Genomic DNA, 27,503 nt, shown 5'->3' with positions numbered 1-27,503 from the left:
AAAGGCTTTTTGATTCACAAAAGCAAATGTGAAATGTGGCCTTTTTACTGTATCTAATTTTAAAGTGAGAGCTATGCACAGAAACTACATAACTGAAAAAAACCTATATATTTTGTTTCTGAAAATTTGTTTATAAAATACAAAAAAGAAATGAACACAAATCTTACAAATAAGGCTGAAAATGTACATGAGTAGCAAAATTTAAAAAAAAAATCTTGATTCTATTTTGTGGTTCAACTGTGCATTATACTCTCTCTTTAAGTCAAATAAAAGAAAAAAGCATGAGCAGAAATAATCTAGTATATTAAAATATTTAACAGAAATGCTTCTATGAATAATCACAGTTAAAAAATTAATCTAAAGCTCTTTAGAAATTTTCACATTGTATTTTATAAATTTGTTTTGAGAAGTGTTATGTTTATTCTGAGTTGAAAGTAATTTGCCTTCTTGGCAACATCATGCTGCATTTACTCTACTACCCTAACACGTGCATACAGAACAAACAATCAAATTAAGAAAATTTAATAAAAAGAAGTATATTTCACATGTTTTTCACTGAAAGTTTTTTAAACCCCTATAACCAAACTGGTTTAAGAAGTTAGTTTTGGTTGAATATGTATGAAAAGTCCCCAAAGATTTATTATCTACAGTCTCCTAGAGGACTTCCTGACTCTTGTCAACTTTAAATGAGAGCTTGAATCAATGCTGAGATGAATCTGCCAGGCACAGAAATGAGCAATTTGAGGTTCTCCACCTGTTCATTAAAACAATGTACCCGGACATTTTATATTTGAGTCTGAAAATCAGATAAAAAGAGCAGGTGCTTGTAGTTTAATATAAGAGGGGAAGAATGAGCAATGTGAAAGGAAAGTTTTAGAAACTTGCATTTGTTTAAGTTTGAAGGCCCCATTCTTTAATAGCAAAAGAGGAAAAGCACAAGAATAGATGTTAGAGATAGACTCTTTACCTATGCAAGAGAACTTTGGGAAAGTCTGTATTTTCTAAAATACTCAGTAAGGAGACTACCAATTCATTACACAATTTTAGAAGCTAAATTAAGAACAAATTTTAGAAATCCTATGGAACTAAAGTTTCTCTAAAATTTCACATTAAAATACAAACAAATCTTTTAATATCCATGGCATGATTCAACTTTCAAGAATAAATATTTAGAGGAAAATTAATATTCCCAAATCAGTAGTTCAGAAAGTATTTTTCCCAGGGTGTTTGGAAAAAAATCTATCACAATAATTTTTCCCTATGGCTTTTATAGAGAATAGCAAGCTTTAGTTAAATATCCAGGACACAATTTATGAAGGTAATCTTTAAAAAAGTGTATCTTAAAAAAAAAAAAAGATTTCAAAAGCTGCAATCATGAGAGAAGATACTGTCTGAGTCACTACTTTCCCCAGAAAAGGAAAAGCTTGATTCATACAAAAACTTGCTTTTACAGGGTCTAACTGCTTAGTCCATTGGGCAGTTTAAATATATTCCATTATCTCACACTTTTCAAAAAGCTTTGAGGTAGCTTGCAATAAAAGACATTAAAAGAACGAAGTTCTTAAGTTAAAACTTGCTGGCTAATGAAATTATCAGAATCAAGCATTATACTGACAGTTTCTTTGGGCAAAAAAAGGCAACAAGGTGATCTATATAATTCTTATCTAAGAAAAGAAAGCTCATCAATTCTTCATAAGATGGTTTTTCTTGGTGTTAATTTCTGGTAGGGAGCTCTCAAGATCACAGCCCAGAGTGACCCTTTATATATATTATCTGTGACAATCAATGGTTTCATAGCAAATGCAAAAGCAATCTTCATGCTGGTCACTTAAAGTATCAATTCTCAAAAAAAATTTAAAAATGTCTAATACTAAATCTAACTCACTAGATTCTATAGGGTATACAGTAATTTTAGGTAAGGAGAAAGACGACAGAACAGCATATTTAAAAACAAAAGAATAATAGCAAATGTTCAATTAGCTCAGAAAAGTAAACGAAGCTAAAATTCTTTTTACAAAATATCTTTTTATAACAGATAACTCAATGTTATCGTTTATAAAAATGAATCCCAAAGGTTAACTTGATGCAATTTCCTGTTTCAAAGTGAACTGCTGTTTTAGATTCTTTGCTAGAAAAAAATGTCCAAGTCTTATTCTATGAAATATCCTGAATCGAGTTGCCACATTTAAGTCAATAAACTCCTGTGCAGATTTATTCATCTCCTAAATGACTAAGATTTAACAAAATTTCTTAAGTATAAATATATATATGTATAATTTTTTTTAATTCATGAACTGCATGCCTGATAATTTTCTTCAACTTTGATTAGTGCTGATATATATAATTGACCTTACCTGCACAGAATAATACCATTTCTCTAAAGCTGGTCACAAGGGTCCAAAAGGTCACCTTAAATTATCCATCAGCATACAGAATGTCCTTATTATAGCTCTTAAAGTTTGTAGTAAGTGTTACTGCTATTAACTTCAATGTCACAAGATTGGAAATGTGTGCAAATATCACCAATGCAAATTTATCTATTGGTTCACTATATGGCTCCTTGAGCCCACGTCAGAATGCTCATTTTCAAGGTATAAGCAAGCAAATGGTATATGCTCTGTTACAGGGGCCATGGCAACAAATGCTTTATCCAATGGTAGTGTTGTTGGTTATTTGTATTTAAATAAACAGGGGCCCCAAGTTTTTCTAAAAATTTAAAAAAGAATTGTAGTTACTGTCAAACTCTTGATAAACATTTCAAACACCAATATACCTTTAACTCTATGCATTTCAATGTAAGTATTTACATAAGAAATCTTACAAACGAAAGCAAATAACACAGAACCGTATTTCAAATAAATAGTATGCTGACCGTTTTCTTTGTAGCCCATCCCTAGGATGACCTCAGGTGCTCTGTAGTAGCGAGTCACTACGTAAGGTGTCATCATAAAACTAGTTCCTGCAGTCCTGGCCAGTCCAAAGTCAAGAATCTTCAAAGTGCAGTCTGATTTTACCACTATATTACTGGGCTTTAAGTCCTTCAAAAATAAAAATAAAAAATGACTGCTATGATATAAACAAATATTCTGCAGTCCACAAGATAGTAGATCACTTGTAAAACAATTCAGGCTAATTGCTCATTTTTTCACTGTAATTGTTACCACTGCACAGATTCATCACTATAGGCAAATTTGAGACATCAGCTTGAGAACATTTCTAATTTATGAATAGTTATTAGAGAAGTTAATAATGTTTTATTTGCTAGATATTAAGATTAGCTAGAAATTTTCCATCAGTGGAGTAAAAGTGATTCAGAAAGGCATCTTAAAGATCACATAAGAACTATTATAGGAGTTCCTGTCATGGCGCAGCAGAAACGAATACGGCTAGGAACCATGAGGCTGTGGGTTCAATCCCTGGCCTCACTCAGTGGGTTAAGGATCCAGCGTTGCCATGAGCTGTGGTATAGGTTGCAGACATGGCACTGCTGTGGCTGTGGCTGGCAGCTGTAGCTCCAATTAGACCCCTAGCCTGGGAACCTCCATGTGCCATGGGTGTGGCCCTAAAAAGACAATTAAAAAAAAAAAAGAAAAAAGAGATTATAGTAAAAGAGAGAATCATAAGTTAACATGTATATTCACTTGTACACTAAATTACCTACTTTTAAAAGATCTTATTTTTTTTTTTTTGGCCATGCCCATGGCATGTGGAACCTGAGCCACAACTGTGACCCAAGCCACTGCAGTGACAAGGCCAGATCCTTAACCTGCTACACCACAGCAGAACTCCCAAAGATCTCACTTTAAAGTCACAATAAGTTGTATACATCAATAATGGGCCATTCTAAGCACATGTCATTTGACCTTTCAAATCAGCAGATGTCCTAAGCAAAACATTCTCTAACAAACTATATAAATGTTTTCTTAGGTCAGTCTCCCAAGGCAATAAAAATAAAAACAAAAATAAATGAGACCTAATCAAACTTATGAGCTTTTGTACAGCAAAGGAAACCATTAGGACAAAAAAAAAAAAAAAAAAAAAAAAAAAAAGACAAACAATGGAATGGGAGAAAAGACTTGCTAATGATGCTACCGACAAGGGCTTAAACTCCAAAATATCCAAACAACTCAGCAACAAAAAAACAAATAACACAACTGAAAAAATGGCCAGAAGACCTAAAGGAGACATTTCTCCTAAGAAGGTATATGGATGGCCAGAGGCACATGAAAAAATGCTCAACATCACTAATTATTAGACACATGTAAGTCAAAACTATTGTTACTAAGCCTACAAATAAATTCTGGAGAGGGTGTGGAGAAAAGGAAACCCTCCTACACTGCTGGTGGGACTGTAAATTGGTACAAACACTGGAAAACAGTATACAGGTTCTTCAGAAAACTAAATATACAACTACCACATGATCTAGCAATCTCATTCCTGGGCATACATCCAGACAAAGCTGTAATTCAAAAAGATACATGCACTCTATGTTCATTGCAGCACTATTTACAATAGCAAAGACATGGAAATAACCAATGTTCATCAACAGAGGAGTGGATTAAAAAGATATTGTACATGTACACAATGGAATACCACTCAGCCATAAAAAGAACAAAACAATGTCATTTGCAGCAACATAGATGACTCTAGAGATTTTCACACTAAGTGCAGGAAGTCAGAAAGAGAAAGACAAATATCACACGATACCATTTACATGTGGAATCTAAAATATGGCATATGGAGCTCCCGTTGTGGCTCAGCGGTTAATGAATCCGAGTAGGAACCATGAGGTTTCAGGTTCGATCCCTGGCCTTGCTCAGTGGGTTAAGGATCCGGTGTTGCTGTGAGCTGTGGTGTAGGTTGCAGATGCGGCCTGGATCCCGCGTTGCTGTGGCGCTGGTGTAGGGCAGTGGCTATAGCTCCGATTAGACCCCTAGCCTGGGAACCTCCATATGCCGCAGGTGCAGCCCTAGAAGACAAAAAAAGACAATAAATAAATAAATAAATAAATAAAATTAAAATATGGTACAGATGAACCTCCCTACAAAACAGAAACAGACTCACAGACAGAGAGAACAAACTTGTGGTTGCTGAGGGAGAGGGAGTGGGATGGACTGAGAGCTAAGGGTTAGTAGAAGTAAACTATTACATTTAGAATGGATAAGCAATAACGTCCTACTGTACAGCACAGGGAATTATAGCCAATCCCTGGGGCAGACCATGATAGAAGATAATATAAAAAAAGGAATGTGCGTGTGTGTGTGTGTATATATATATATGACACACATGTATATGACTGGGTCACTGCTGTACAGCAGAAACTGGCACATTATAAATCAATGATTCTTTAATTAAAATAAACAATTAAAAAGTCATTATCAGGTTTCCATCACTGATTTCCCACTGGAAATCATACAAATTTGTTCACAAAATACTTGACTGCCCATAAAGGAAGGACATCATTGTCTTGGTGCCATTAATCCATAAAATTACTTGCTACTGATGCTACTAAATAATATCTTCGTGAACAATTTTCCACCTGATCTCAATCTTAAGGAAATGTGCTATGATCATTGAAAGGTGGCACCATAAACCGACAAAGCTTTAAGTTCAACCCATTTTGCTTGTTAAGTGCCCATGAATCCTATTATGAATCAAGAGACCAGAGGAAGCAAGTGTATATCTAAATACATTGAATATCAGCATTTATACAACAGAAAAGAAAGCTGCCCTGATAATGATTACTTTTGTAATGTCAATATCCAGAAAAGCACACATGTTGCTTTTATCATATTTTAATTGGCAATCATGGATAGGTTTAGAAGATATGTAATCTAAAGGTTCTATCAAATTAAAAACAGATATTGACAAGCTTATTGAAACAGAAGATGAAAATTTTTGTTAGTGCTATCCTGTCAATACTGCCACTATTTCTAAAATATATCTCAGCCAAGTAACACTGCATGTTCAAAAATAGATATTAGCAGCTTTGATACTACTTCAATGTCTACTGTGCTGGTTAATGGCTCCTCATACTGCTATATTCTAGTCTAGGAATACAATTCTAACCTTAAAATCTTGATTTTTGGAAAATTTAAGGACAAAATACAATTTTTAAAAAGTAGCTATTTTTTGTTAAGCAAGAGAAACTGTCAAAAAAAGCCTCAAAGAATACCATCTGAAATTCATCCCTGCATACATACATCAGTATGTATCTTTCTACAGATGTCAGTTGCACTGCTGTCCATATTTGTAAAGAATAACTGGACTTGTATGTGTAGTAGATTAACTTAATATTCCACCTTCTCAGAATTCCACATTTTTCTGGTCTGTGATTACTTCTAGCCAATGGGATGTGAGTGGGAACAAGGAATAGAAGGGTCAGTGCATAATAACATCCTTCTGTCTCTTGTCCTGCGTTAGGGATTAGTAACATTCCAGACAGTGAGTTGCTGAGCATCTTATATAAAGCAGAGTGCTCACTCTACCTGGACTTGTACTGACCTACAGTGTGGGAAATAAATCTTTTTTTTTTTGTTTGTTTGTTTTTAGGGTCACACCCATGGCTTATGGAAATTCTCACGCTAGGGACTGAAATGGAGCTGTAGCTGCTGGCCTACACCACAGCCATAGCAATGGGGAATCTGAGCCGCATCTGTGACCTACACCACAGCTCATGGCAACACCAGATCCCTAACCCACTGAGCAAGGCCCAAGGATCGAACCTGCATCCTCACAGAACACTAGTTGGATTCATTTTCGCTGCGCCACAATGGGAACTCCAATAAATCTTAATTATGTTAAGCCACTGAGAATTCAGTGTTTATGTGTTACCCTGGCATAACCTAGTTGTGATATTGTGATTTATAATAAGAAAAACATAGTTGGTCTTTGTCCCAATTACTGACACAAAGCTCCTAAAACCCTTGGAATTTCCTAAGTGATAAGAAGTAATAAAGGTGAAAGGTGTGCTTTTTTGATCATTCATAGGATGTACCTTTCAACTACACCAGAGCTTATGTTAAAGAAGTGACTCTGGGAAAGTCCCAAAGGAAGAAGCTGGTTGCCAGGAAACCAACAAAGTAATTAAAAGGTTAGAACTTTCAGCCCGCCCCATAGACATCCTAGAGGGAAAAGGGGCTAGAGATTGAGTTCAATCACGAATGGCCAAAAAGAATAACCAATAAAGCCTCCACAAAACCCCAGAAGGATAGAGAGAGCTTCTGGTAAACACATGGAGGTGCTAGGAGAGTGGTGCACCCCTAGAGAGCTTGGAAGCTCCATGTGCCTTCCCACATACCTTGCCTCATGCATCTTTCCATTTGACTGTTCCTGAGTTATGTCCTTTGTAATAAATCAGTAACCTAGAAAGTAAAATGGGAGTTCCCATCGTGGCTCAGCGGAAACGAATTTGACTAGCATCCATGAGGACGCAGGTTCGGTCCCTGGCCTCTCCCAGTGGGTTAAGGATCTGGCGTTGCTGTGAGCTGTGGTGTAGGTTGCATACGCGGTTTGGATCCCACGTTGCTGTGACTATGGCATAGAACAGTGGCTGCAGCTCTGATTCAACCCCTAGCCTGGGAACCTCCATGTGCCACGAGTATGGCTCTAAAAAGACAAAGAAAAAGTAAAATGTTTTCCTGAATTCTGTTAGCCACTCTAGGAAATCAACTGAACCTAAGGAGGGGGTTGTGGGACTCTGAGTCAGAAGCAAAGGTAAAAACCCTAGGATTGTGATGCTCACCTGAAGTGAAAACAGTCTTATGGGACTGAGCCCTTAACCTACAAGATCTAATGCTATTTCCAGGTAGACAGTGTCAGAGCTGGGGAAAATTGTAGGATACCCAGCTTGTGTTCACAGAATCTGAGAATTCTTTGGTGTGGGAAAAACTACCACACATCCATGGTGTCAGAAGCATTATTGTAGTAATGTAAAGACATTTTTGGTTGTCACGACTGGGGAGTACTACTGGCATCTAGTGGGTATAGACCAGGAATGCTGCTAAAAATTCTACAAAGGAGACACAAAAGAATGTTTATGGTCTATTCCGACTAATACTGAAATTGATGCCAGGAGTTGGGTGTTACTATTATAAACACAAGATCATAGCTGAGCAGTTGAATAGCAGGCACCAGGGAAACTAATATCAAAGGCTGGAAAGGTGATCCAGGTTATAGAGCAGCAATACATGTCATGACACTGTCATAATAACCTGGAAGGTGCAGCACTTGAATAATGAACTTGAAGCTCTAGAAAAGGGGTTGGCAAATTAACATCTGCCTGTTTTTGTGAAGAAAGTTTTACTGGAACACAATCTCACTCATTCATTACCTACTGTCTGCAGCTGCTTTCGTGTTACTATGGCAAAGAAGCTGTAACAGACTGTTTCTTATCATCTGCAAAATCTAAGATACATACTATCTGGTCTTGCCTTTACAAAAAAAATTTGCTGACCTCTGCCCTAGAAGAAGGGACTGGAAAGCAAAACTGTACTGAATGTAGGTGGCTGCTGGCTGCAAATCAAAAAACTGGCTGCTTTACAAGAAGAAATAAAAGGGAATAGAGAATCTAGAGATTCAAGGCCCTGCCATTCTGGAAAAGCTAAGTGCTATCAAACCTTTCCAAAAAAAAAAAAAAAGATGGATTCTTCGGCAAATATCCCTCCCTCCCAACCCAATGTTTATTGATGACTCTAGATTAATTCTGGCCAACGCAACGTGAAGAAATGTGATGTTCACCAAATCTGAAGAGAAGTTTCAAATGAGCTTAATGACTTAGCTTGGCTCTTGCCCTTCTTTCACCATAAGAAAAGGATGTGCTTCAGGGAGGGATTCCCTCAGTCTGGATGTTGAAACCTGAACCTGACCCCATGATCTGGAGCAGTGCCACCCAGCCAACTTTCAAACCCCTGAAAAAGCAATAGATGTTGTTTTAACCACATAGCCAACCTGTAGACCCAAAAGCAACAAATGTTGTTTTAAGCCACTGATATCTTGGCTTAGTTGTTAATTCATCATTTTCACATAACAATTCTGAATGCCTCTGAGGGAAAAAGACCTGAAAAATCTTTCAACTGATGAAAATACCTCACACTTGCCAAAAGAGGCCTGAAAAAGGTAGATATTAAGTCCAAGAATACAGAGCCAGTGGCCTAACAGATGTGCCTTGAAAAGAATGTAATTAAAAAGATAAAAGGCTCCTAAGTTTCTAAGAAAGCTGCACTATAAACACACACACCTCAACTCTGTGACTGTTCTAACCTTAAAACAATGGTTCTCAAGTCAGGGCAATCTTGTTCCTAAGAGATACTTGGCTATGTCTAAAAAAGACATTTTTTGATGTCTCAACTGGGGAGTACTACTGGCATCTAGTGGATATAGGCCAGGAATGCTGCTAAAAATCCTACAATGTATAGGAGAGCGACTCAAAAGAAAGAATTATTAATCCAAAATGTTAACAATGTCCAGCTTAAGGACTGCCTTAAAATGACATGTGGGCCCCCAATCTTTTACAGATAGGAAGCTGAGAAAGCTAGGTAACCTCCAAGAGGAACACATTTTCCAATACCCACTTAAGATATATTCAAGAAGGCTAGTTGGAAAAACTCCACAGAGCAGAGCCAGGAACCACAGAGAACAGTGCTCCTTACAGATCAGATTAAGGCCTAATTAAGGAGTAGCCATCACCATCTCAAGGACAGAAAGGACCTAACAGTGTCTACCCAACAGAATTTCAAATTAAATGTATTTTAGGTTTCTAACTCTTGTTTTTTTTTCCAATATGATTTAAAAGACAAATGCATGAAATAATTATAAATCTATCTTAAGAATCCAGGGTATAAGTATGCAATTTGTGAGATATCAATAACATAAAGGGGTAAAAACAGATTGTATATGAGCAGAGTTTTTGTACACTATTGATGCTAAGGTGGTAGTATTTTTTTTTTATTGTTATTTCCCCAATACAATTTTTTTTTCTACTTATATAGCATGGTGACCCGGTTACATATACATGTATACATTCTTTTTTCTCACATTATCATACTCCATCATAAGGGACTAGACATAGTTCCCAGTGCTACAAAGCAGGATCTCATTGCTAATCCATTCCAAAAGCAATAGTTTGCGTCTATATCCCCAAGCTCCCAATCCATCCCACTCCCGCCCCCTCCCCCTTGGCAACCACAAGTCTCTTCTCCAAGTCCATGATTTTCTTTTCCGTGGAAAGGTTCATTTGTGCCATATATTAGATTCCAGATGTAAGTGATATCATATGGTATTGGTCTTTCTCTTTCTCACTTACTTCACTCAGTATGAGAGTCTCTAGTTCCATCCATGTTGCTGCAAATGGCATTATTTCGTTCTTTTTTATGGCTGAGTAGTATTCCATTGTGTATATGTACCACATCTTCCTAATCCAACCATCTGTTGATGGACATTTGGGTTGTTTCCATATCTTGGCTACTGTGAATAATGCTGCAATGAACATGCAGGTGTGTGTGTCTTTTTGAAGAAAAGTTTTGTCCAGATGTATGCCCAAGAGTGGAATTGCTGGGTCATATGGTAGTTCTATGTCTGGTTTTCTGAGGTACCTCCATACTGTTCTCCATAGTGATTGTACCAGCTTACATTCCCACCAACAGTGCAGGAGGGTTCCCTTTTCTCCACACACCCTCCAGCATTTGTCATTTGTGGACTTATTAATGATGGCCATTCTGACTGGTATGAGGTGGTACCTCGTGGTACTTCTGATTTGCATTTCTCTAATAATCAGGGATGTTGAGCATTTTTTCATGTGTTTGTTGGCCATCTGTATATCTTCCCTGGAGATAAGGTGGTAATATTTCAAAATAGATTGTTATATGATGATGTTAACCAACTGTAATTCCCAAGGTAACGTTTAAGAAAATAACTAAAAAATATACAGAAAGGGAAATGAGAGAAAAATTAAATAGTACACTACAAGAAGGAAAAACAAACAAACAAAAAAGGAAACACAACAAAGGCAGTAATCAGGAGTTCCCATTGTGGCACAGCAGAAACAAATCCCACTAGTATCCATGAGGATGTGGGTTCAACCCCTGGCCTTGCTCAGCGGGTTAAAGATCTGGTGTTGCCACGAGCTGTGGTGTAGGTCACAGACGCAGTTCCCATCCCCTGTTGCTGTGGCTGTGGTGTAGGCCAGCAGCTGCAGCTCCAATTCAAACCTTAGCCTGGGAACTTCCATAATCCATGGGTGTGGCCCTAAAAAGCCAAAAAAAAAAGAGGCAGCAATGAAGGAATTGAGAAATCTCAAAAAGATATGACACATAGAAATCAAATGGCATGATGGTAGAAGTAACCTCTTCCCAATCATTAACTTTATATGTAGTTGGATTAAACTCCAAATAAAAGCAGAGAATGGCAGAAAGGATAAAAGAAACATGATTCTAGTGTACGCTATGTACAAGGGACTCACTTTAGATTCAAAGGCACAAACAAATAGAAAGAATGGAAACAGATACTTCATGCAAATAGAAACCAAAAGAGAGATGGAGTAACTATACCAACATCAGACAAAACAGACTATAAGTCAAAAGCTGTTTAAAGAGGCAAAAGAGCAATATATTGATGAAAGGTCCATACATCAAGAAGATAAAGCAATTGTAAACATATATGTACCTAACAACAAAGTCCCGAAACGCATGAATCGCAAACTGTCATATTTGAAGGGACAGGTATAAAATAATAGTTGAAAACTTCTATATCTTACTTTCATTAATGGACAACTAGAAAAAGATCAATAACAAAATAGAGAATGTGAATAACACTACAAACCAACTAGACATAATACACATATATAGAGTATTTCCTTCAAAAAACACAGAACACATATCTTTCTCAAGCACACAGGGGACATTCTCCAGGATAGACCACATGTTAGGCCACAGAACAAGTCTCAATAAATTTTAAAAGCCTGAAACCACTGAAAGTATCTTTTCTGATCATAATGGAACGAAGTTAGAAATTAAGAAAAGGAAAACTAGAAAATTCACTAATCTTTAGAAATTAAACAAGATATTCCTTTGACGGGGGAGGGGAGGTTTACACCCACAGCATACAGAAGTTCCCAGGCCAGGGATCAAACCTGTGCCATAGCAGTAACCCAGGCCACTGCAGTGACAACACTGGATCCTTAACCCATTGCACCACAAGGAAACTACTAAATAAGATATTTTTAAACAACTTATGAGTTAAAGAACAATTCACTAGGGAAGTAAGAAAAACTTTAAGGCATTCCCATCGGGGCTCAGTGGTTAGCAAATCCAACTAGCATCCATGAGGACACAGGTTCAATCCCTGGCCTTCTTTGGTGGGTTATAGATCTGGAATTGCCATGAGCTTTGCTGCAGGTCACAGATGCGGCTCGGATCCTGCGTTGCTGTGGCTCTGGCTATAGCTCCGACTGGACTCCTAGCCTGGGAACCTCCATATGCCACGGGTGCGGCCCTAAAATAACAAAAAAAACAAAAACAAAACAAAACAAAAAAACCCAAACAAAAAACTTTAAGATAAGTGAAAATGGAAACACAACATACCAAAGTTTAGGAAATGAAGAAAAAGCAGAACTTGGGAGACAATTTTATAGCTGTTAACACCTATGTTAATTTTATTTATTTATTTAGCTTTTGAGGGCCACACCCATGGCATATGGAGGTTCCCAGGCTTGGGGTCCAATCAGAGCTACAGCTGCCAGCCTACAACCACAGCCACAGCAGCATCAGATCTGAGCCACGTCTACAACCTACACCACAGCTCTTGGCAATGCCAGATCCTTAACCCACTGAGAGAGGCCAGGGATCAAACCCACAACCCTCATGGTTCCTAGCTGGATTCGTTTCTGCTTCACCATGTAGGGAACTCCCACACCTACATTAATTTTAAAAAGAAGAAAGATCTCAAATCATAACCTAACATTTCACCTTGAAAAACTAGAATGAGCAAACTAATCTTAAAGCAAGATGATGCCAGTAAATAATAACGCTTAAAGTAGAGACTAACAAAACAGAGAACAGAAAAATAAAGCAAATCAACAAAAGTTAAAAGTTGGTTCTTTAAAGAGATCAACAAAAAATAAATAAACCTTTTTTTCTGAACTGAGGGGAAAAGAAGATAGAAGAGGCAAATAATTAAAATAAAAAATGAAAGTAGGGACATTACCACCAACTTTTATAGAAACAAGAAGGATTAAAAAGAAAATACCATGAACAGTTGTATGCCAACACATTAGATAACAAAGATTAAATGGACAATACATTACTTCTTTTTGAGGCACACAATATTATCAAAACTCACTAGAGAAATAGAAAATCTGAACATACCTATGCAAAGTAAAGAGACTAAATAAATAACCTAAATCTTCCAAACAAGAAAAGCTCAGAACCAGATGACTTTCATGGCAAAATTTAATACCAATCCTTCTCAAACTCCTCCAAAAAAACAGGAGGGGGAATACTTTCTAACTCATCCTGAGGTCAGAATTACCTCAATACTAAATCCAGACAACAACATTACAAGAAAAGAAAACCACAGGCCAATATCATATATGAACATAGATGCAAAAAATTCCTAACAGAATGCTAGAATAACAATTCCAATAGCATATCAAAATGATTACACTATGACCAAGTGGGACTTACCCCAGGAATAGAAGGGTGCTTCAATACACAAAATACCAACCAATGCAGCAAAGCACATTAACTGAACCAAGGAAAAACAAACATATGATCATCTCAATTGATGCATAAATGCATCTGACAAAATCCAACACCTTTGCATGATAAAAACTTAAATCAGGAAAAGAAGGTAGGTGGTGAAAAAATAATCCTGTGTAAAGAAAGGTGTGATATTTGCCCTCAGCTACAAGTGATCTCTAGGCCAGTGTAATATCCTAATATCAGCGTCTTTGTTTGCCTGGGGTTTTTTGCTACAGAGCAGTCTAACCATGTGATTTATGACTAGGGCTTTGGGATACATGTCAGTTCCAACCTCTGGAGAAACAGTAAACTAAAGGTATTAGTGTGAACCTTAGGAAGGGTTGGAGACTAAAAGCCAGCCAGGTAGGTAGTGTGCAGCTGAGCAGCAAGAAAAACTCCCGAGCAAGCTTTCCTAGTTGGCAATACCCTGCACAAATTTTCACACTTTGTGGCTGGGAGGAAATGGAAGAATAACTAAAGTCTCCATGACTCTCCCACATGCTGCCCTATGCATCTCCTTCTTTGGTTGGTTCTAATTTGTATCCTTTTTCTGTGATAAAACTTTTTTTTTTTTTTTTGCTTTTTAGGGCCACACCCAAGGCATATGGAAGTTCCCAGGCTAGATGAAGGCTACAGCTGCCAGCCTACACCACAGCCACAGCAACACAGGATCTGAGCTGCATCTGCAACCTACCATATCATGGCAATGTCAGATCCCTGACCCACTGAGTAAGGCCAGAGATTGAACCTGCATCCTCATGGATACTAGTCAGGTTCGTTTCTGCTGCTCCACGACAGGAACTCCATGATAAACTTTTAAGTGTAGTGCTTTTCATTGAACCTGAGAGTAGCTCTCAGGACCCCAAATTTGCACTCAGACTGCACTCAGCCAGTCTGAAGTAAGGTAGTCTTGTGGGATCTGTCCCTCTAACTGTTCAATGTGATTAACTTCAATGCAGAAGGGAACTTAAACTGATAAAGAGCATTTATGAATCCCTATAGGTAATATGCTTAATGGTGAAAACTGAAAACCTTTCCCCTAAGACCAAGAATAAAACAAAGATGTCTACTTTTGCCACTTCTATTCAGCATTTTATTGGAAATTCTAGACAGACCAACAAGGCAAAAAGATAAATAAAATGTACCCAAGTTGGAAAGGAGGAAATACAATATTGTATGGATGATATGATCTTATATATAGGAAACTGTAGGGAAAAAAAACCTGTAAGAATAAAATAAGTAGGAGTTCCCTGGTGACCTAGCTTAATATTAAGGACTTACATTGTCACTGCTGTGGCTCAGGTTCAATTCCTGGCCCAGGAACTTCTGCATGCCACAGGCACAGCACCCCCCCCCCCCAATAAATAAATAAACTTAGCAAAAGTCGAGGATGTAAGATGAACACACAAATATCAGTTGTGCTTCTATACACTAGAAATTAACAATCTGAAAGGGAAATTAAGTAAACAATTCCATTTATAACAGCTTCCGAAAGAATAAAATACCTAGGAAAAGATTTTAAATAAGGAGGTGAGAAGACTTGCACAATGAAAACTACAAAACATTGCTAAAAGAAAGTAAAGAAGATCTGTCATAAACTACATTGTATTCCCCCATCTAAATTCAAACGGTGAAGCCCTAACCCCCAATGTAAATGTATTTGGAGATAGGGCCCTTATGGAGGTTAATTAAGGTTAAACAAGGTCGTAAGAGTGGGGTCCCAATACAAAAGAACTGGTATCTTTATAAGAAAAGAAAGACACATCAGAGCTCACTTTCTTTTCCCACATGCACATATATCCACATATATGAGGATATGGCAAGAAGACAGCTATCTCCAAGTCAGGAAGGGAGTTATTCTCACCAGAAACTGAATTTACTGGTGCCTTGGTCCTGGACTTCTAACCTCCAAAACTGTGAGAAAAAAAATTTTATTATTTAAGCCACCCAGTCTGTGGTATTTTGTTATAGCACCCCCAATAGACTAATACAACCTAAATAAATGGAAAGACCTCCTTTGTTCATCAATTAGAATACAAATATAGTTAAGATGGCAAAACTACCCAATCTACAGAGTTAATGAAATTCTTATTAAAATTTCGATGGCCTTTTCTGCAGAAATGGAAAAGCTGATACTCAAATTCATATGGAATCACAAGGGGCCCTAAGTAGTCAAAATGATTGAGAAAGAATAAAGTTGGTGGATTCACACTTTCCCATTTCAAAATTTACTACAAAGTTACAGTGATTAAAATAATGTGGTACTGACATAAGCACAGGCACAAAGACCAATGAAACAGAGAACTAAGAATCCAGAAATAAAACCACATGTCCATGGCCAGCTGAATTTCAACAAGGGTGCCAAGACCATTCAAGGAGAAAACAATAGTCTCTTTAATAAACGGTGCTTGGGACAATGGGATTTCCACAAGCAGATGAATGAAGTTGGTACCTTATTTCACACAATATACAAAAATTAACTCAAGATGGGTCAAAGACCTAAATGTAAGAGCTGAAACTATAAAACTCTTAGATGAAAAACTAAGGGTAAATCTTAATGACGTCAGATTTGACAATGGATTCTTACATACATTTGACACTAAAAGTACAAGCAACCAAAGAAAAAATAAACTAACTTCATGAAAATTAAAAAATATGTGTCAAAAGAGATCAAGAAAGTGAAAAGAAGTGTTTCCCCTTGTGGCTCAGCAGGTTAAGAACCCAACATAGTGTCTGTGAGGATGAGGGTTAAAGATCTGGCATTGGGAGTTCCCGTCGTGGTGCAGTGGTTAACGAATCCGACTAGGAACCATGAGGTTGCGGGTTCAATCCCTGCCCTTGCTCAGTGGGTTAACGATCTGGCGTTGCCGTGAGCTGTGGTGTAGGTTGCAGACGCGGCTCGGATCCCGTGTTGCTGTGGCTCTGGCATAGGCCGGTGGCTACAGCTCCGATTGGACTCCTAGCCTGGGGACGTCCATATGCCGCAGGAGCAGCCCAAGAAATGGCAAAAAAAAAAAAAAAAAAAAAAAAAAGACAAATAAATAAATAAATAAATTAATTAATTAAAAAAAAAAAAAAAAGATCTGGCATTGCCACGAGCTGCTGGCATAGGTCACAGAAGTGGCTTGGATCCGGCACTGGTGTGGCTGTGGCTGTGACTGTGGCTGGCAGCTGCAGTTCCAGTTCAATCCCTAGCCCCAAGAACTTTCACATGCCACAGGTGTAGCCCTAGAAAAAAAGAAAGTGAAAGGACAACATACAAACATTTACAAATTACTTATCTGATAAGGATCTAGTATTCAAAATATATAAAGAACTCTAACAACTCAACAACAAATAGACAAACAACCCAACTAAAAAATGAGCAAAAGGCTTGACATTTCTCCCAAGAAGATATTCAAGGAGTTTCCACTGCGGCTCAGTGGTAACCTGAGTAGTATCTATAAGGATGTGTGTTTGATCCCTGACCTCACTCAGTGGGTTAAAGACCTTGTATTGCCGTGAGCTGAGGTGTAGGTCACAGAGGCAGCTAGGATCCTGTGTTGCTGTGGCTGTGGTGTAGGCCAGCAGCTGCAGCTCCAATTCGCCCCCTAGCCTGGGAACTTCCATAGGCTGTAGGTTCAGCCCTAAAAAACAAACAGAAATATATCCAAACAGCCAACAAACATGAAAAGATGCTTAATGTCATTAGAGGAATGCAAATCAAAAACCACAATGAGACACAACTTCATACTAGGATGGCTAGAATGAAAAAGTCATTATTAGCAAAGATTGGAACTTTGATGCACTGTTTCTGGGAATGTAAAATGGGGTAGCCACTGTGGAAAACCAATTTGGTGGTTCCTCAGAAAGTTAAACATGACCTGCAATTCAACTCCTAGGTAGATATCTCAAAGAACTGAAAACAAAAACTCAAACAAATACATGTACCTTAGTGTTCATAACAGTACTATCCACACAAAAGCTAAAAGGTAGAAATAACTCAATGTCCACGAATGGATGAACAGATAAATAAAATGTGGTAAATACATACAAAAGAATATTAGACAGTCATAAAAAGGAATGAACTACTGATACATGCCTCAACGTGGACGGACTTGAAAATACCATGCTAAGTTAAAGAAACCAAACATAAGAGGTCAAAGAGGTCAGGTGTTATATGATTCCACTTATATGAAATATCCAGAAAAGGTAAATTCATTGACACAGAAAGCAGAATGGTAGATGACAGGGATTGGAGTAAAAGGGGAATGGGAGTGACTGCTTAATGGGTAGGCAGTTTTCGTTTGGGGAAATGCAATGAAATTATTTTGAAATTTGATACTGGTAGTAGTTGTACACTATTGTGAATGCACTAAATATCACTGAATTGTACACTTTAAGATGGTTAATTTTACATTACATGAATTTCACCTCAATGATTAAAAAGAGAATATGATTGTTTTTTTCTACTAACCCGATGAATAATTCCAGCAGAGTGAAGGTGCTTGATTCCACAAAGCATCTGATAGAGAAGGTAAGACATTCTTTCATGATCTAGTTCCATCTGAATCACTTGACAAAGATTTGCATCCATGAGCTCCATAACTATGTAACTTCATGGGTGAAAAAAGATGACAGCTAAAGTATACAGTAATAATTGAAGAGTAATATACTAAAAATTTTAATTATCATACTCACACATCTTGAAATTCTTCTAGGGATTTCTGTGGTGTGAAAACATTCAAAAGGCCAATTATCTGCAGTAAAAGCAGAGAAATGGGAAAATTAGAAATTACATTACTCAATATTTTCATTTGGGAACTGCAAATAAATGGATTTATTTATTTATTTTTATTGTTTATTTATTTATTTATTTTTTGCTTTTTAGAGTTGCGACTGCAGCATAATAAGGTTCCCAGGCTAAGGGTCCAATTGGAGCTACAGCTGCCAGCCTATGCCACAGCCATAGCAACATAGGATCTGAGCTGAATCTTCGACCTACACCACAGTTCATGGCAATGCCAGATCCGTAACCCACTGGGCGAGGTCAGGGATCAAACCGGCAACCTCATGGTTCCTAGTCGGATTTGTTTCTGCTGCACCAAAATGGAAACTCCGTGGATTTTTTTTTTCTTTTTTTTAAGCCACTCTCAAAGAGTTCTCTGGTGGCTCAGTGGGTTAAGGATGTGGTGTTGTCACTGCTGTGGTGTGGGTTCAATCCCTGGCCTGGGAACCTCCAGGTGCCATGAGTGCAGCCAAAAAAACAAACAAACAAAACACCTCTCAGTGTAAAATTTTTTCCAGACTTCTGTTCTAAGCTCAAGTAATCTCTCTTATTTTATACATTAAAACTTTATCAGGAGTTCCCACTGTAGCTCAGCGAATTACGAACCTGACTAGTATCCATGAGGACATGGGTTTGATCCCTGGCCTCACTCAGTGGGTTAAGGATCCAGCACTGCCAAAAGCCATGGTGTAGGTCACAGACAAGGCTCAAGGCCTGTGTTGCTGTGGCTGTGGCTGTGGCTGGCAACTGCAAATCTGATGTGAACTGCCCTAGCCTGGGTACTTCCATATCCTGAAAATGCGGCTCTGAAAAGCAAAACAAAACAAAAAACCCAAAGACAAACTTTATGGCCAGTGTATGGGGGCAAACAGTAGGGAAGCAGAGCAAAGAGGCTCTGTAAGGCAGTGAAAATACTCTGAATGATACTATAATGGCATACATTATGTCATTATACATCTGTCCAAACGTATAAAATGTACATCACAAGAGGGAACCCTAATGTAAACTATAGACTTCCAGTAATAAAGATATGTCAATGTAGGTCCACTAATTATAACAAATATACCATTCTGCTAGGAAATGTTAATAATCTGGGAAGCTATGCATGTGTGGGAGTAGGGGGGTATATGGGGTGTCTCTGTACCTTCCTTTCAATTTTGTTGTGAATCTAAAAAAATAACCCTTAAAGATTATATCAACAGAGTATCTCAAGATCCATTCCATTAATGAACACTCAATTACCAAGGACCTACATTATATAATCCTCTACATAATTTGTAAGCAAATCTTAAACATCTTCTGTCAGCTCTTACCCAACTCCATACCTCTATATAATTGCAGTCCTTTTGCCCCTTGGTTTTTCTTAATACTACACTTTCCCAACTTTACTACTAGTCCATTAGTACATCCATAGGCATGTCCTCTCTACCACTATTCTGTCTTAATCTTTCTCCTTTATCTGTACCTTTTTCCTGGGTGGTATTATGTATATGTTCTTATCCAAACATCTCTATGGATAATTCCCAAATATGCATTAAAAGTCCCTGCTTAGCTTACAATTCTCAAATTTTCATTGCTATTCACATGACGCTTCATAAAACAATATAAAATTGAATTCATTATTGTTCCTACCCAAACCCCTTGCTTTTCCAGAGTGTCTTCTTTTACAATAGAAAGATAAAAATGACTTTTTACTTTTTTTTTCAATATTTGCACCATAATAAGTATTTAAAAGAATGCTATCCATTTTATCGTCAGTCTAAACTTCAACGTCTTCCTTCCACTCCCTGTGCTACTACACACACTGAGGATTCTAACACTGCTCATGCCATAATAACTTCTAACACTTGGTTCCCTAATGGTTTTCTGCAAGTCCAGCCACTATTTTACTGCCTCTACTATATGGTAATCAAAAGACCTGATCACATTACTTACTTTCTCAAAAACGTAATGCCAACAAAAAAATTCCGAAAGTCTCTGGCAGTACATTCAAAGCCTGCCATGACAGGACATCGACCCACTTCATCTCCTGCTAAGCCATACTAAATTAGTTTAATTTAGCCATACTAAATTAGTTTAAAGAATGTTGTTCTTTTAAAAAACTGTCAAGGCATTTAAACATACTATTCTCTATATTTGTCATTAACCTACTAACCTCTAACTACTAAACCTTCAAAACAGGCCACTTTTGTAGGGCTTGACAACCCTTAGTCCTTGACAGAGCTGAGTATTCTACTTGTCTCCACAATATCTTATGTTATAATGACATTTAACACCCTGTAGTATAGTCTTACTTTCACAACATCCTCTTATTTCCCTTTATAATTGTGGCATATAGGAAAATACTTGACATATATTTTTGAAATGCCTATCTTTTATATTTAGGAATGGGAATGTTTTTCTCAATATAAACTTTATAAGGGCAGAATCTATGTTACTCATTTAAGCATAAAGCTTTGCTTATAGAAGCCATTCAAATATTTATTTGTTCAGTGAATAAATTCAGAAAAATAATTTTCAGATCAGAGAGTAGGAGTTCCTGTTATGGCACAGCAGAAACGAATCCAACTAGGAATCATGAGGTTGTGGGTTCAATTCCTGGCCTCACTCAGTGGATTAAGGATCCAGTGTTGCCGTGAGCTGTGATGTGGGTCGCAGACACAGCTCGGATCTGGCGTTGCTGTGGCTGTGGCGTAGGCCAGCGGCTACAGCTCCAATTGGACCCCTAGCCTAGGAACCTCCATATGCCATGGGTGCAGTCCTAAAAAAGACAAAAGACCAAAAAAAAAAAAATCAGAGAGTAAAACAAATTTGTTTAAGACAGAGGAAATGATAATAAGTATCTAGTGGCTCTAAATGAATTCTTATCTCCTAAATAGAAGAATCATATACTTGGACAGACTTGGAGAAACAGTAAAACTCTTCTAGTTAATATCTGGGAAATCCCAGAAGAGAAGAGATGTGCTAAAGATGAAAGGCACATAGAGATAGGAGATTAGTGGTTTCTTAGAGCTGAGGAGGATGGGAGATGGGGAAATGAAGGCTAAAAGAATGGGGTTTCTTTCTGAGGTGATAAAACTGTTCTAGAACTGACTGTGGCAACAGTCACACATTATCAGTGGATATACTAAAAGCCACTGAATTCTACACATTAAATGAGTTCGTTGTATGGTCTATGTGAACTGTATCTCAATAAAGCTGTTATGAAAAAGATTAAAATGGACAGCTGTCCTGCTTTTCAAAAATAGAAATAAAGAAAATCACATCGATCACAGACTGGACAAACAAAAGTCAAGGCCTGATTAAGTGGTGGTATATGACTACTTCAAAAGAAATAAAAATTACTAGGAACATGTAAAAATTCATTGAGAAACTTTATTTACTTCTGTGAGTAAAAACAACAAAAACAGCAGCAGATCAGAGAAATGCAACCAGATATAATATACGAAGATTTCAAAAAGGCATTTTTGAAAATGTCACTAATAATAATATCCTTGTGAATAGGTTGAAGAATTGGGGAGATAGGTGTAATTTTTTTTGTTAGACATGTAATTTTTGCAGTATACCCAAAGGTTACTAATGAATAATCCAACTAGTATGAAGGCATTCTGAGCAAAACTGGTAAGTGAAGCCAACAAGTGAAAAATCAAAGAATGCATTCTCCAACAATCTAGTAAGATGAGCCAAATTTTACATATGAAATTGAATAGGGAGATATAGAACATACTATACTTATTCTCTAAAACCAAAAGAAAAAAAAGTAAAGACTGGGAAAGGTCTGTGACAAAAAATAACTTGCTTAGATAATATGAGTCAAATAGTCTAATGGTGACCTGATTTCCAAACAGGATTACATAATGTCCATGGTTAAGAGATGACATGTCTCAGTTTCTCTCAGAGGATTCTATCATACATGCAGTAGTGTGTACTAGTTGACACAGCCAAGTGCACTGAGAGATAAATAACCAAGTTGAAAAGGAAACTCAAAACCATCTACGAAAAGAGTGGAAAATGCATGATATGAATGTACTTAGTACCACTGAATTGTGTAATAAAAACAGCTAGGAGAGTAAGTTTTATTATGTGTATTTTACAATTTTTTTTAAAAAGAATGGAAAACTAGACTTTTTAGACTAATGACAAAATGACTTGTATAGAACATAAAACTGTTGAAAAGGCAGGACATTATAAAAATATCCATCCATCAGGGAGTGGAAAAGTTCAATTATCATCATTCTTTTTCTCACCTTTAGATTGATATTCATTCACTGAAGAAGTACATTTGCAGTTTCTATTCTGTGCCAGCACTCTTCTATGTGCTAAGGGCACTGCCTGGATCAATCTGTGCCAACCCCATCAAAGGATTAACCATGTGAAACAAACTTTCCATTTAGTCCAGAGAACCATCTTTCTCGGCAATCAGTCATCTAAACCCTGGAGGTAGATGTTACTGGCCATCTCCCCAATGCAAAACCAAGGCAATGCCACAACCACTAATGCCACAAAACAGGCTGCAAGGGGTAAAAGGTGTTCTATTCCAGGGCAGGAGGCCACCAGCAAAACCCTGACAAGTAACATGCCTGGCTCCCATCTAGAGTAAGAATGACTGACACAACTTCTTTCCCACCACTGACGAATTTTAATTTTTATCCCTACACTCTTTTTAAATTTTATTATTATTATTGTTATTTTTGCTTTTTAGGGCCACACCCATGGCATATGGAGGTTCCCAAGCTAGGGGTCTAATTGGAGCTACAGCTGGTGGCCTACGTCACAGCTACAGCAAAGCAGGGTCCTAGCCTCATCTGCGACCTACCACAGCTCACAGCATCCTTAACCCACTGAGCAAGGCTAGGAATCTAACTCGCAACCTCACGGTTCCTAGTCGGATTTGTTTTCACTATACCACAACAGAAACTCTTATGCCTTTATAAAAATGCTATTCTTCCTCTCTAGGAGGCTCTCTTTCTTCAACAATCCAATTTTTACCCCATCTTTAAGAATCAGCCTGGTACAGCCCTTCCCTAAAGCTTTCCTATTTCATTAAAGCTCACAGCAATCTTTTCTCTCCTTAAATCTCAGTACTTATTTTCCATTTGCCATAATTTGACAATTAAACATTTACTGCTTTATCACATTTAATACTTAACTCTTTATGTATGTATTTTGTCTTCAAATAACATGTAAGCTCTCCAAATAAGAGTTTACTCCTTAATTTCCATGAACTCTTCTCCTTAGAGGCTAATACACAGTGGCTTACACATAGCTAGCTCTCAAAATGTGCTAAATTGTGTTATCTGCAATCAGAAAGTATTGAGCTCTTTATATTTTATAAAATCCTTTGGACAAACACCACAAAACATCTCTAGTCAGATACTTTGTTTAGTACTTCATAAAACTGTCCCTTGCACAATTCAGTGCTAATTTATTTCCTCTCAACTGGAGAAATCATCCCATTAATATAATCATAAAAGTATTGGAGTTCCTGTTGTGGCACAGTGGAAACAAATCCGACTAGGAACCATAAGGTTGCAGGTTCAATCTCTGGCCTTGCTCAGTGGGTTAGGATCCGGCGTTGCTGTGAGCTGTGGTATAGGTCACAGACGCTGCTCAGATCCTACATTGCTGTGGCTGTGGTGTAGGCCAGCAGCTATAGCTCTGATTCAACCCGTAGCCTGGGAACTTCCATACGCTGCAAATGCGGCCCTAAAAAAAGCAAAAAAAGAGAGAAAGTATCAGTATGTTTAACGTAAGTTTTCAAAAAGTGTAAGAGGGGTGAAAGCTATGTTTAAGTCTTTATAATCATTACAAAATTAGGAATATTTTACTAATTCCATTTAACTATTTTTTAGTTTCTGATAAAATGCTTTATCCAATATTACTAAATAAAGTTCTAATGTCAAAAAATAATGGGAACAATTTCATCTCTGTGCTAAGGCTCTAGTTTTCTGAAATGTCAGCTTAACAGAAAATGAACAGCAGAAGATGACATCAAATCCTAAAGTTCTAAAACATCTACCCCAAATTAAATGTCAGAAAATTACACAATCTAAATTTCAAAAGCCATTTTTCTTGTGATACAATTTAATAAATTTGAGAAAAAGTTCACAATGTACATATCCCTTTAAGCAGTGTTTCAAACTAAAAGAACAATTTAAAGTACCTATTTTAAGTTTTTTGATATTCACGTATTCATGAACAAACCTTAATTTCATTTACACTTAAGAAATATTCTAAAATGTTCACTTACATTTTTGTGATTTACACATTTCATAAGAACTAGCTCTCTGTAAGCACGCTTAGCATGAGTCTGATTCTGAAATGGCCGGCTTAACTTCTTGATTGCAACATTTCTTTCAAGAATGGCATCAAAAGCTGCACTGTAATAAGAAATTCAAAAACAACAAAAAACTTAATAAAAAATCTGCAAAACTCAATTTATGAAACATTCACATAGAGTCCGCACTTCCTCCAAAGATAAATGCAGTGAATTAACTCCCAGCCTTTGATGTTAAACATGTTTCTTCTGTTAGAACATATTCCGACAATGTACAGAATTGTTAAACTGTTTAAGACGCTAATGAATTAAAAGCAAAACAGACTGTGAAGAAAGAGACTGCTTCTTCACTACGTGTCATTGAAAATCCACCTAGCATACAATAGGCATTCAATGCACAAATGTTAAGAATGAGTTTTCAGGTACAATAGACATCTTAAAGTCTAAATGAATCCTTCATCTGGAATCTACAATCAATTCTACTCAGGATACTTGCTGAAGAATTCTACGTTAAGTACATCACACTTCTTCCTCTTTAGACACAACAAAGTGAGTATAGAAGGAAGGTACATATAAAGGCATCTATACTAAAGAATGTTTTATAAAAAGATTTAAAATTTGTTTTGGAGGAGAAATTAAAAATCAAGATGGGAGTTCTCATGTGACACAGTGGGTTAAGGATCTGGCATTGTCACTGCAGCAGCTTGGATCACTGCCATGGCACGGATTCAATCCCTAGCCTGGGAACTTCCACACACCACAGGCGCAGCACCCCTCCCCCCCAAAAAAAATCAGAGTGTTTATAAATATAGGTACTATGTATGTTTCAGGACATGAGAAGATGCTTCATCACTATTAACAGAACATCTATAATTCTGGGAAATATAACACTATAGTCATTACTCTTCATATTTTCCTCTACCATGTGACATTGACCAAATAGTGCATTCCATAAATGACAGGTCAGAGAAAGTAAAACACAAGTAAAGTTTCTTAAAATTATAGAATATTTGATTGAAAGAGACTTCAAAAATTATTTTGATTAATCACTACCTTATATAGGGCCAGAGAGGTTAAGTAATTCCCCCACAGCTAGCCAGAAAGTTAAAAGCAAAGATGAGACTAGATGACTAGGACAGGTGGTCATCCTTTTCATACTGGATCACATACCATACTATAAAGGATGATTTCTGCTACATTTGGAAAGTCATCATACTATTGATTAGAATTATTCTCTCACCTAATTGGAAATCTGAGTTTGTTTTATGGCTATTTTAATATATCAATACAGTGAAGAAATATAGGTATTAAATGGCTATAGCTATATATCCTACATATTCTGTAACTATTACCTATATGCATATACATACACACATACTAAACATACATAAATATTATAATCTTCACTTAGAAAATGCTTTTCTTACAGATATGTCCTTCTCAAATTAAAAAAAAAAAAAAAAAAAGCAAAACAGGAGTTTTGGCACAGTGGTTAACGAATCCAACCAGGAACCATGAGGTTGTAGGTTCGAGGTTGTGTGCTCAGTGGGTTAAGGATCCGGCGTTGCTGTGAGCTGTGGTGTAGGTTGCAGACGTGGCCTGAATCCTGCGTTGCTGTGGCTCTGGTGTAGGCCAGTGGCTACAGCTCCGATTCAACCCCTAGCCTGGGAACCTGCATATGCAGTGGGAGCGGCCCAAGAAATGGCAAAAAGACCGAAAAAAAAAAAAAGTAAAACAAAAAACACTAGGTATCATGCAAAATGACTAGAAGTTTTGACTGTTTCTGATAAAGTATGTTTTACTTTTAACCATTAAATTCATTCCTATTTTTATCTGCTTTATCAAAGCAGTATTTCAAACTCTAAAAATTCAAAAGTATTTGAAAGAACTATTTTGTATCCAAGGAAATTAGGCTTCTAATTATTGATTCTTAAATGTGCACAGATTAGAAATGCCTATAGATTCAGAGGCCCCAATCCAGACCCAGTGAATCTTACAATCTACAGAAGAGAATAAATGCTACTGTTTCCATTACATAAATTTAATTCTAATATTTTACCATAATTCCTCTGAATTTTTTAAGAAGAAATATATTAATACAGATAGAGCCCCCTTCCTTTTCTCTATTCTCAGAGGTAAGTACTCTCCTGAGTTTGGTGTTTAAGAATGGTTTCACACTTTTCTACACATATATGCTTGCATAAATATATTGTTTTCCATAGTTTAAACTGCATATATATAGTATAATAATATACGTATATTCTATATCTTGCTTTTAAACTCAACATTACATTTCTGAGATTATCTTTGTTGATATATAGCTCCAGTTCATTTTAAATGTTTTTCACTTTATGATTTTTTTATTATCCTACTTATAGATTTAATGCTGTTACCAATTTTTGTTACTATAAATGGCACTGCAAAGAACAGCCCTACTTACATATGTGTTTTTCTGTACATGTGCAAAAGCTATATATAAGAGTTTTTATAGAACCTGGGAGAAGTGCAGGGTTGTAAACACTTATTTTTTTAAAAATAGATTCCAAAACAAATCTGGTTCAAGAAGAGGTAATAAAGATATAACTATGCTTGAAAGAGGCTTAGAATTCCCTAAAACACTAGCTTATTATGCTGAGTGACCTAAAATCATTACCAGAACTGTTCCAAAGAGCGTTCTGATTTTCAGTTTATAAGAAATTATGCTGATCTATAAGCCCTAGGC

At 36.9% G+C, this 27,503-nt stretch overlaps 1 protein-coding gene across 47 annotated transcripts in view; it reads right to left on the bottom strand.

Annotated features, from left to right (window-relative positions):
- Positions 1 to 27,503, bottom strand: part of MAPK8 (mitogen-activated protein kinase 8) — a 119,825-nt gene that overhangs the window by 15,126 nt on the left and 77,196 nt on the right. For all 47 annotated transcript variants that reach the window (XM_084996618.1, XM_084996599.1, XM_084996611.1 and 44 more), the window contains 4 exons: positions 24,755 to 24,884; positions 18,417 to 18,475; positions 18,193 to 18,331; positions 2,873 to 3,038 (listed from right to left, as the gene is read on the bottom strand). In XM_084996618.1, the coding sequence (XP_084852744.1) occupies positions 2,873 to 3,038; positions 18,193 to 18,331; positions 18,417 to 18,475; positions 24,755 to 24,884 (494 nt within the window). The remainder of the gene's footprint in view (positions 1 to 2,872; positions 3,039 to 18,192; positions 18,332 to 18,416; positions 18,476 to 24,754; positions 24,885 to 27,503) is intronic.

Source organism: Sus scrofa, chromosome 14 (genome assembly GCF_054392235.1).
Source record: "Sus scrofa isolate SSC_HxYL_T2T_F1_AM1 chromosome 14, Sscrofa_HxYL_maternal_Yorkshire_Landrace_v2.0, whole genome shotgun sequence".
NCBI classification, from domain to species: domain Eukaryota; kingdom Metazoa; phylum Chordata; class Mammalia; order Artiodactyla; family Suidae; genus Sus; species Sus scrofa.
Note: the sequence above shows the minus strand (reverse complement) of the source record. Positions and strands in the feature narration are given on the sequence as shown.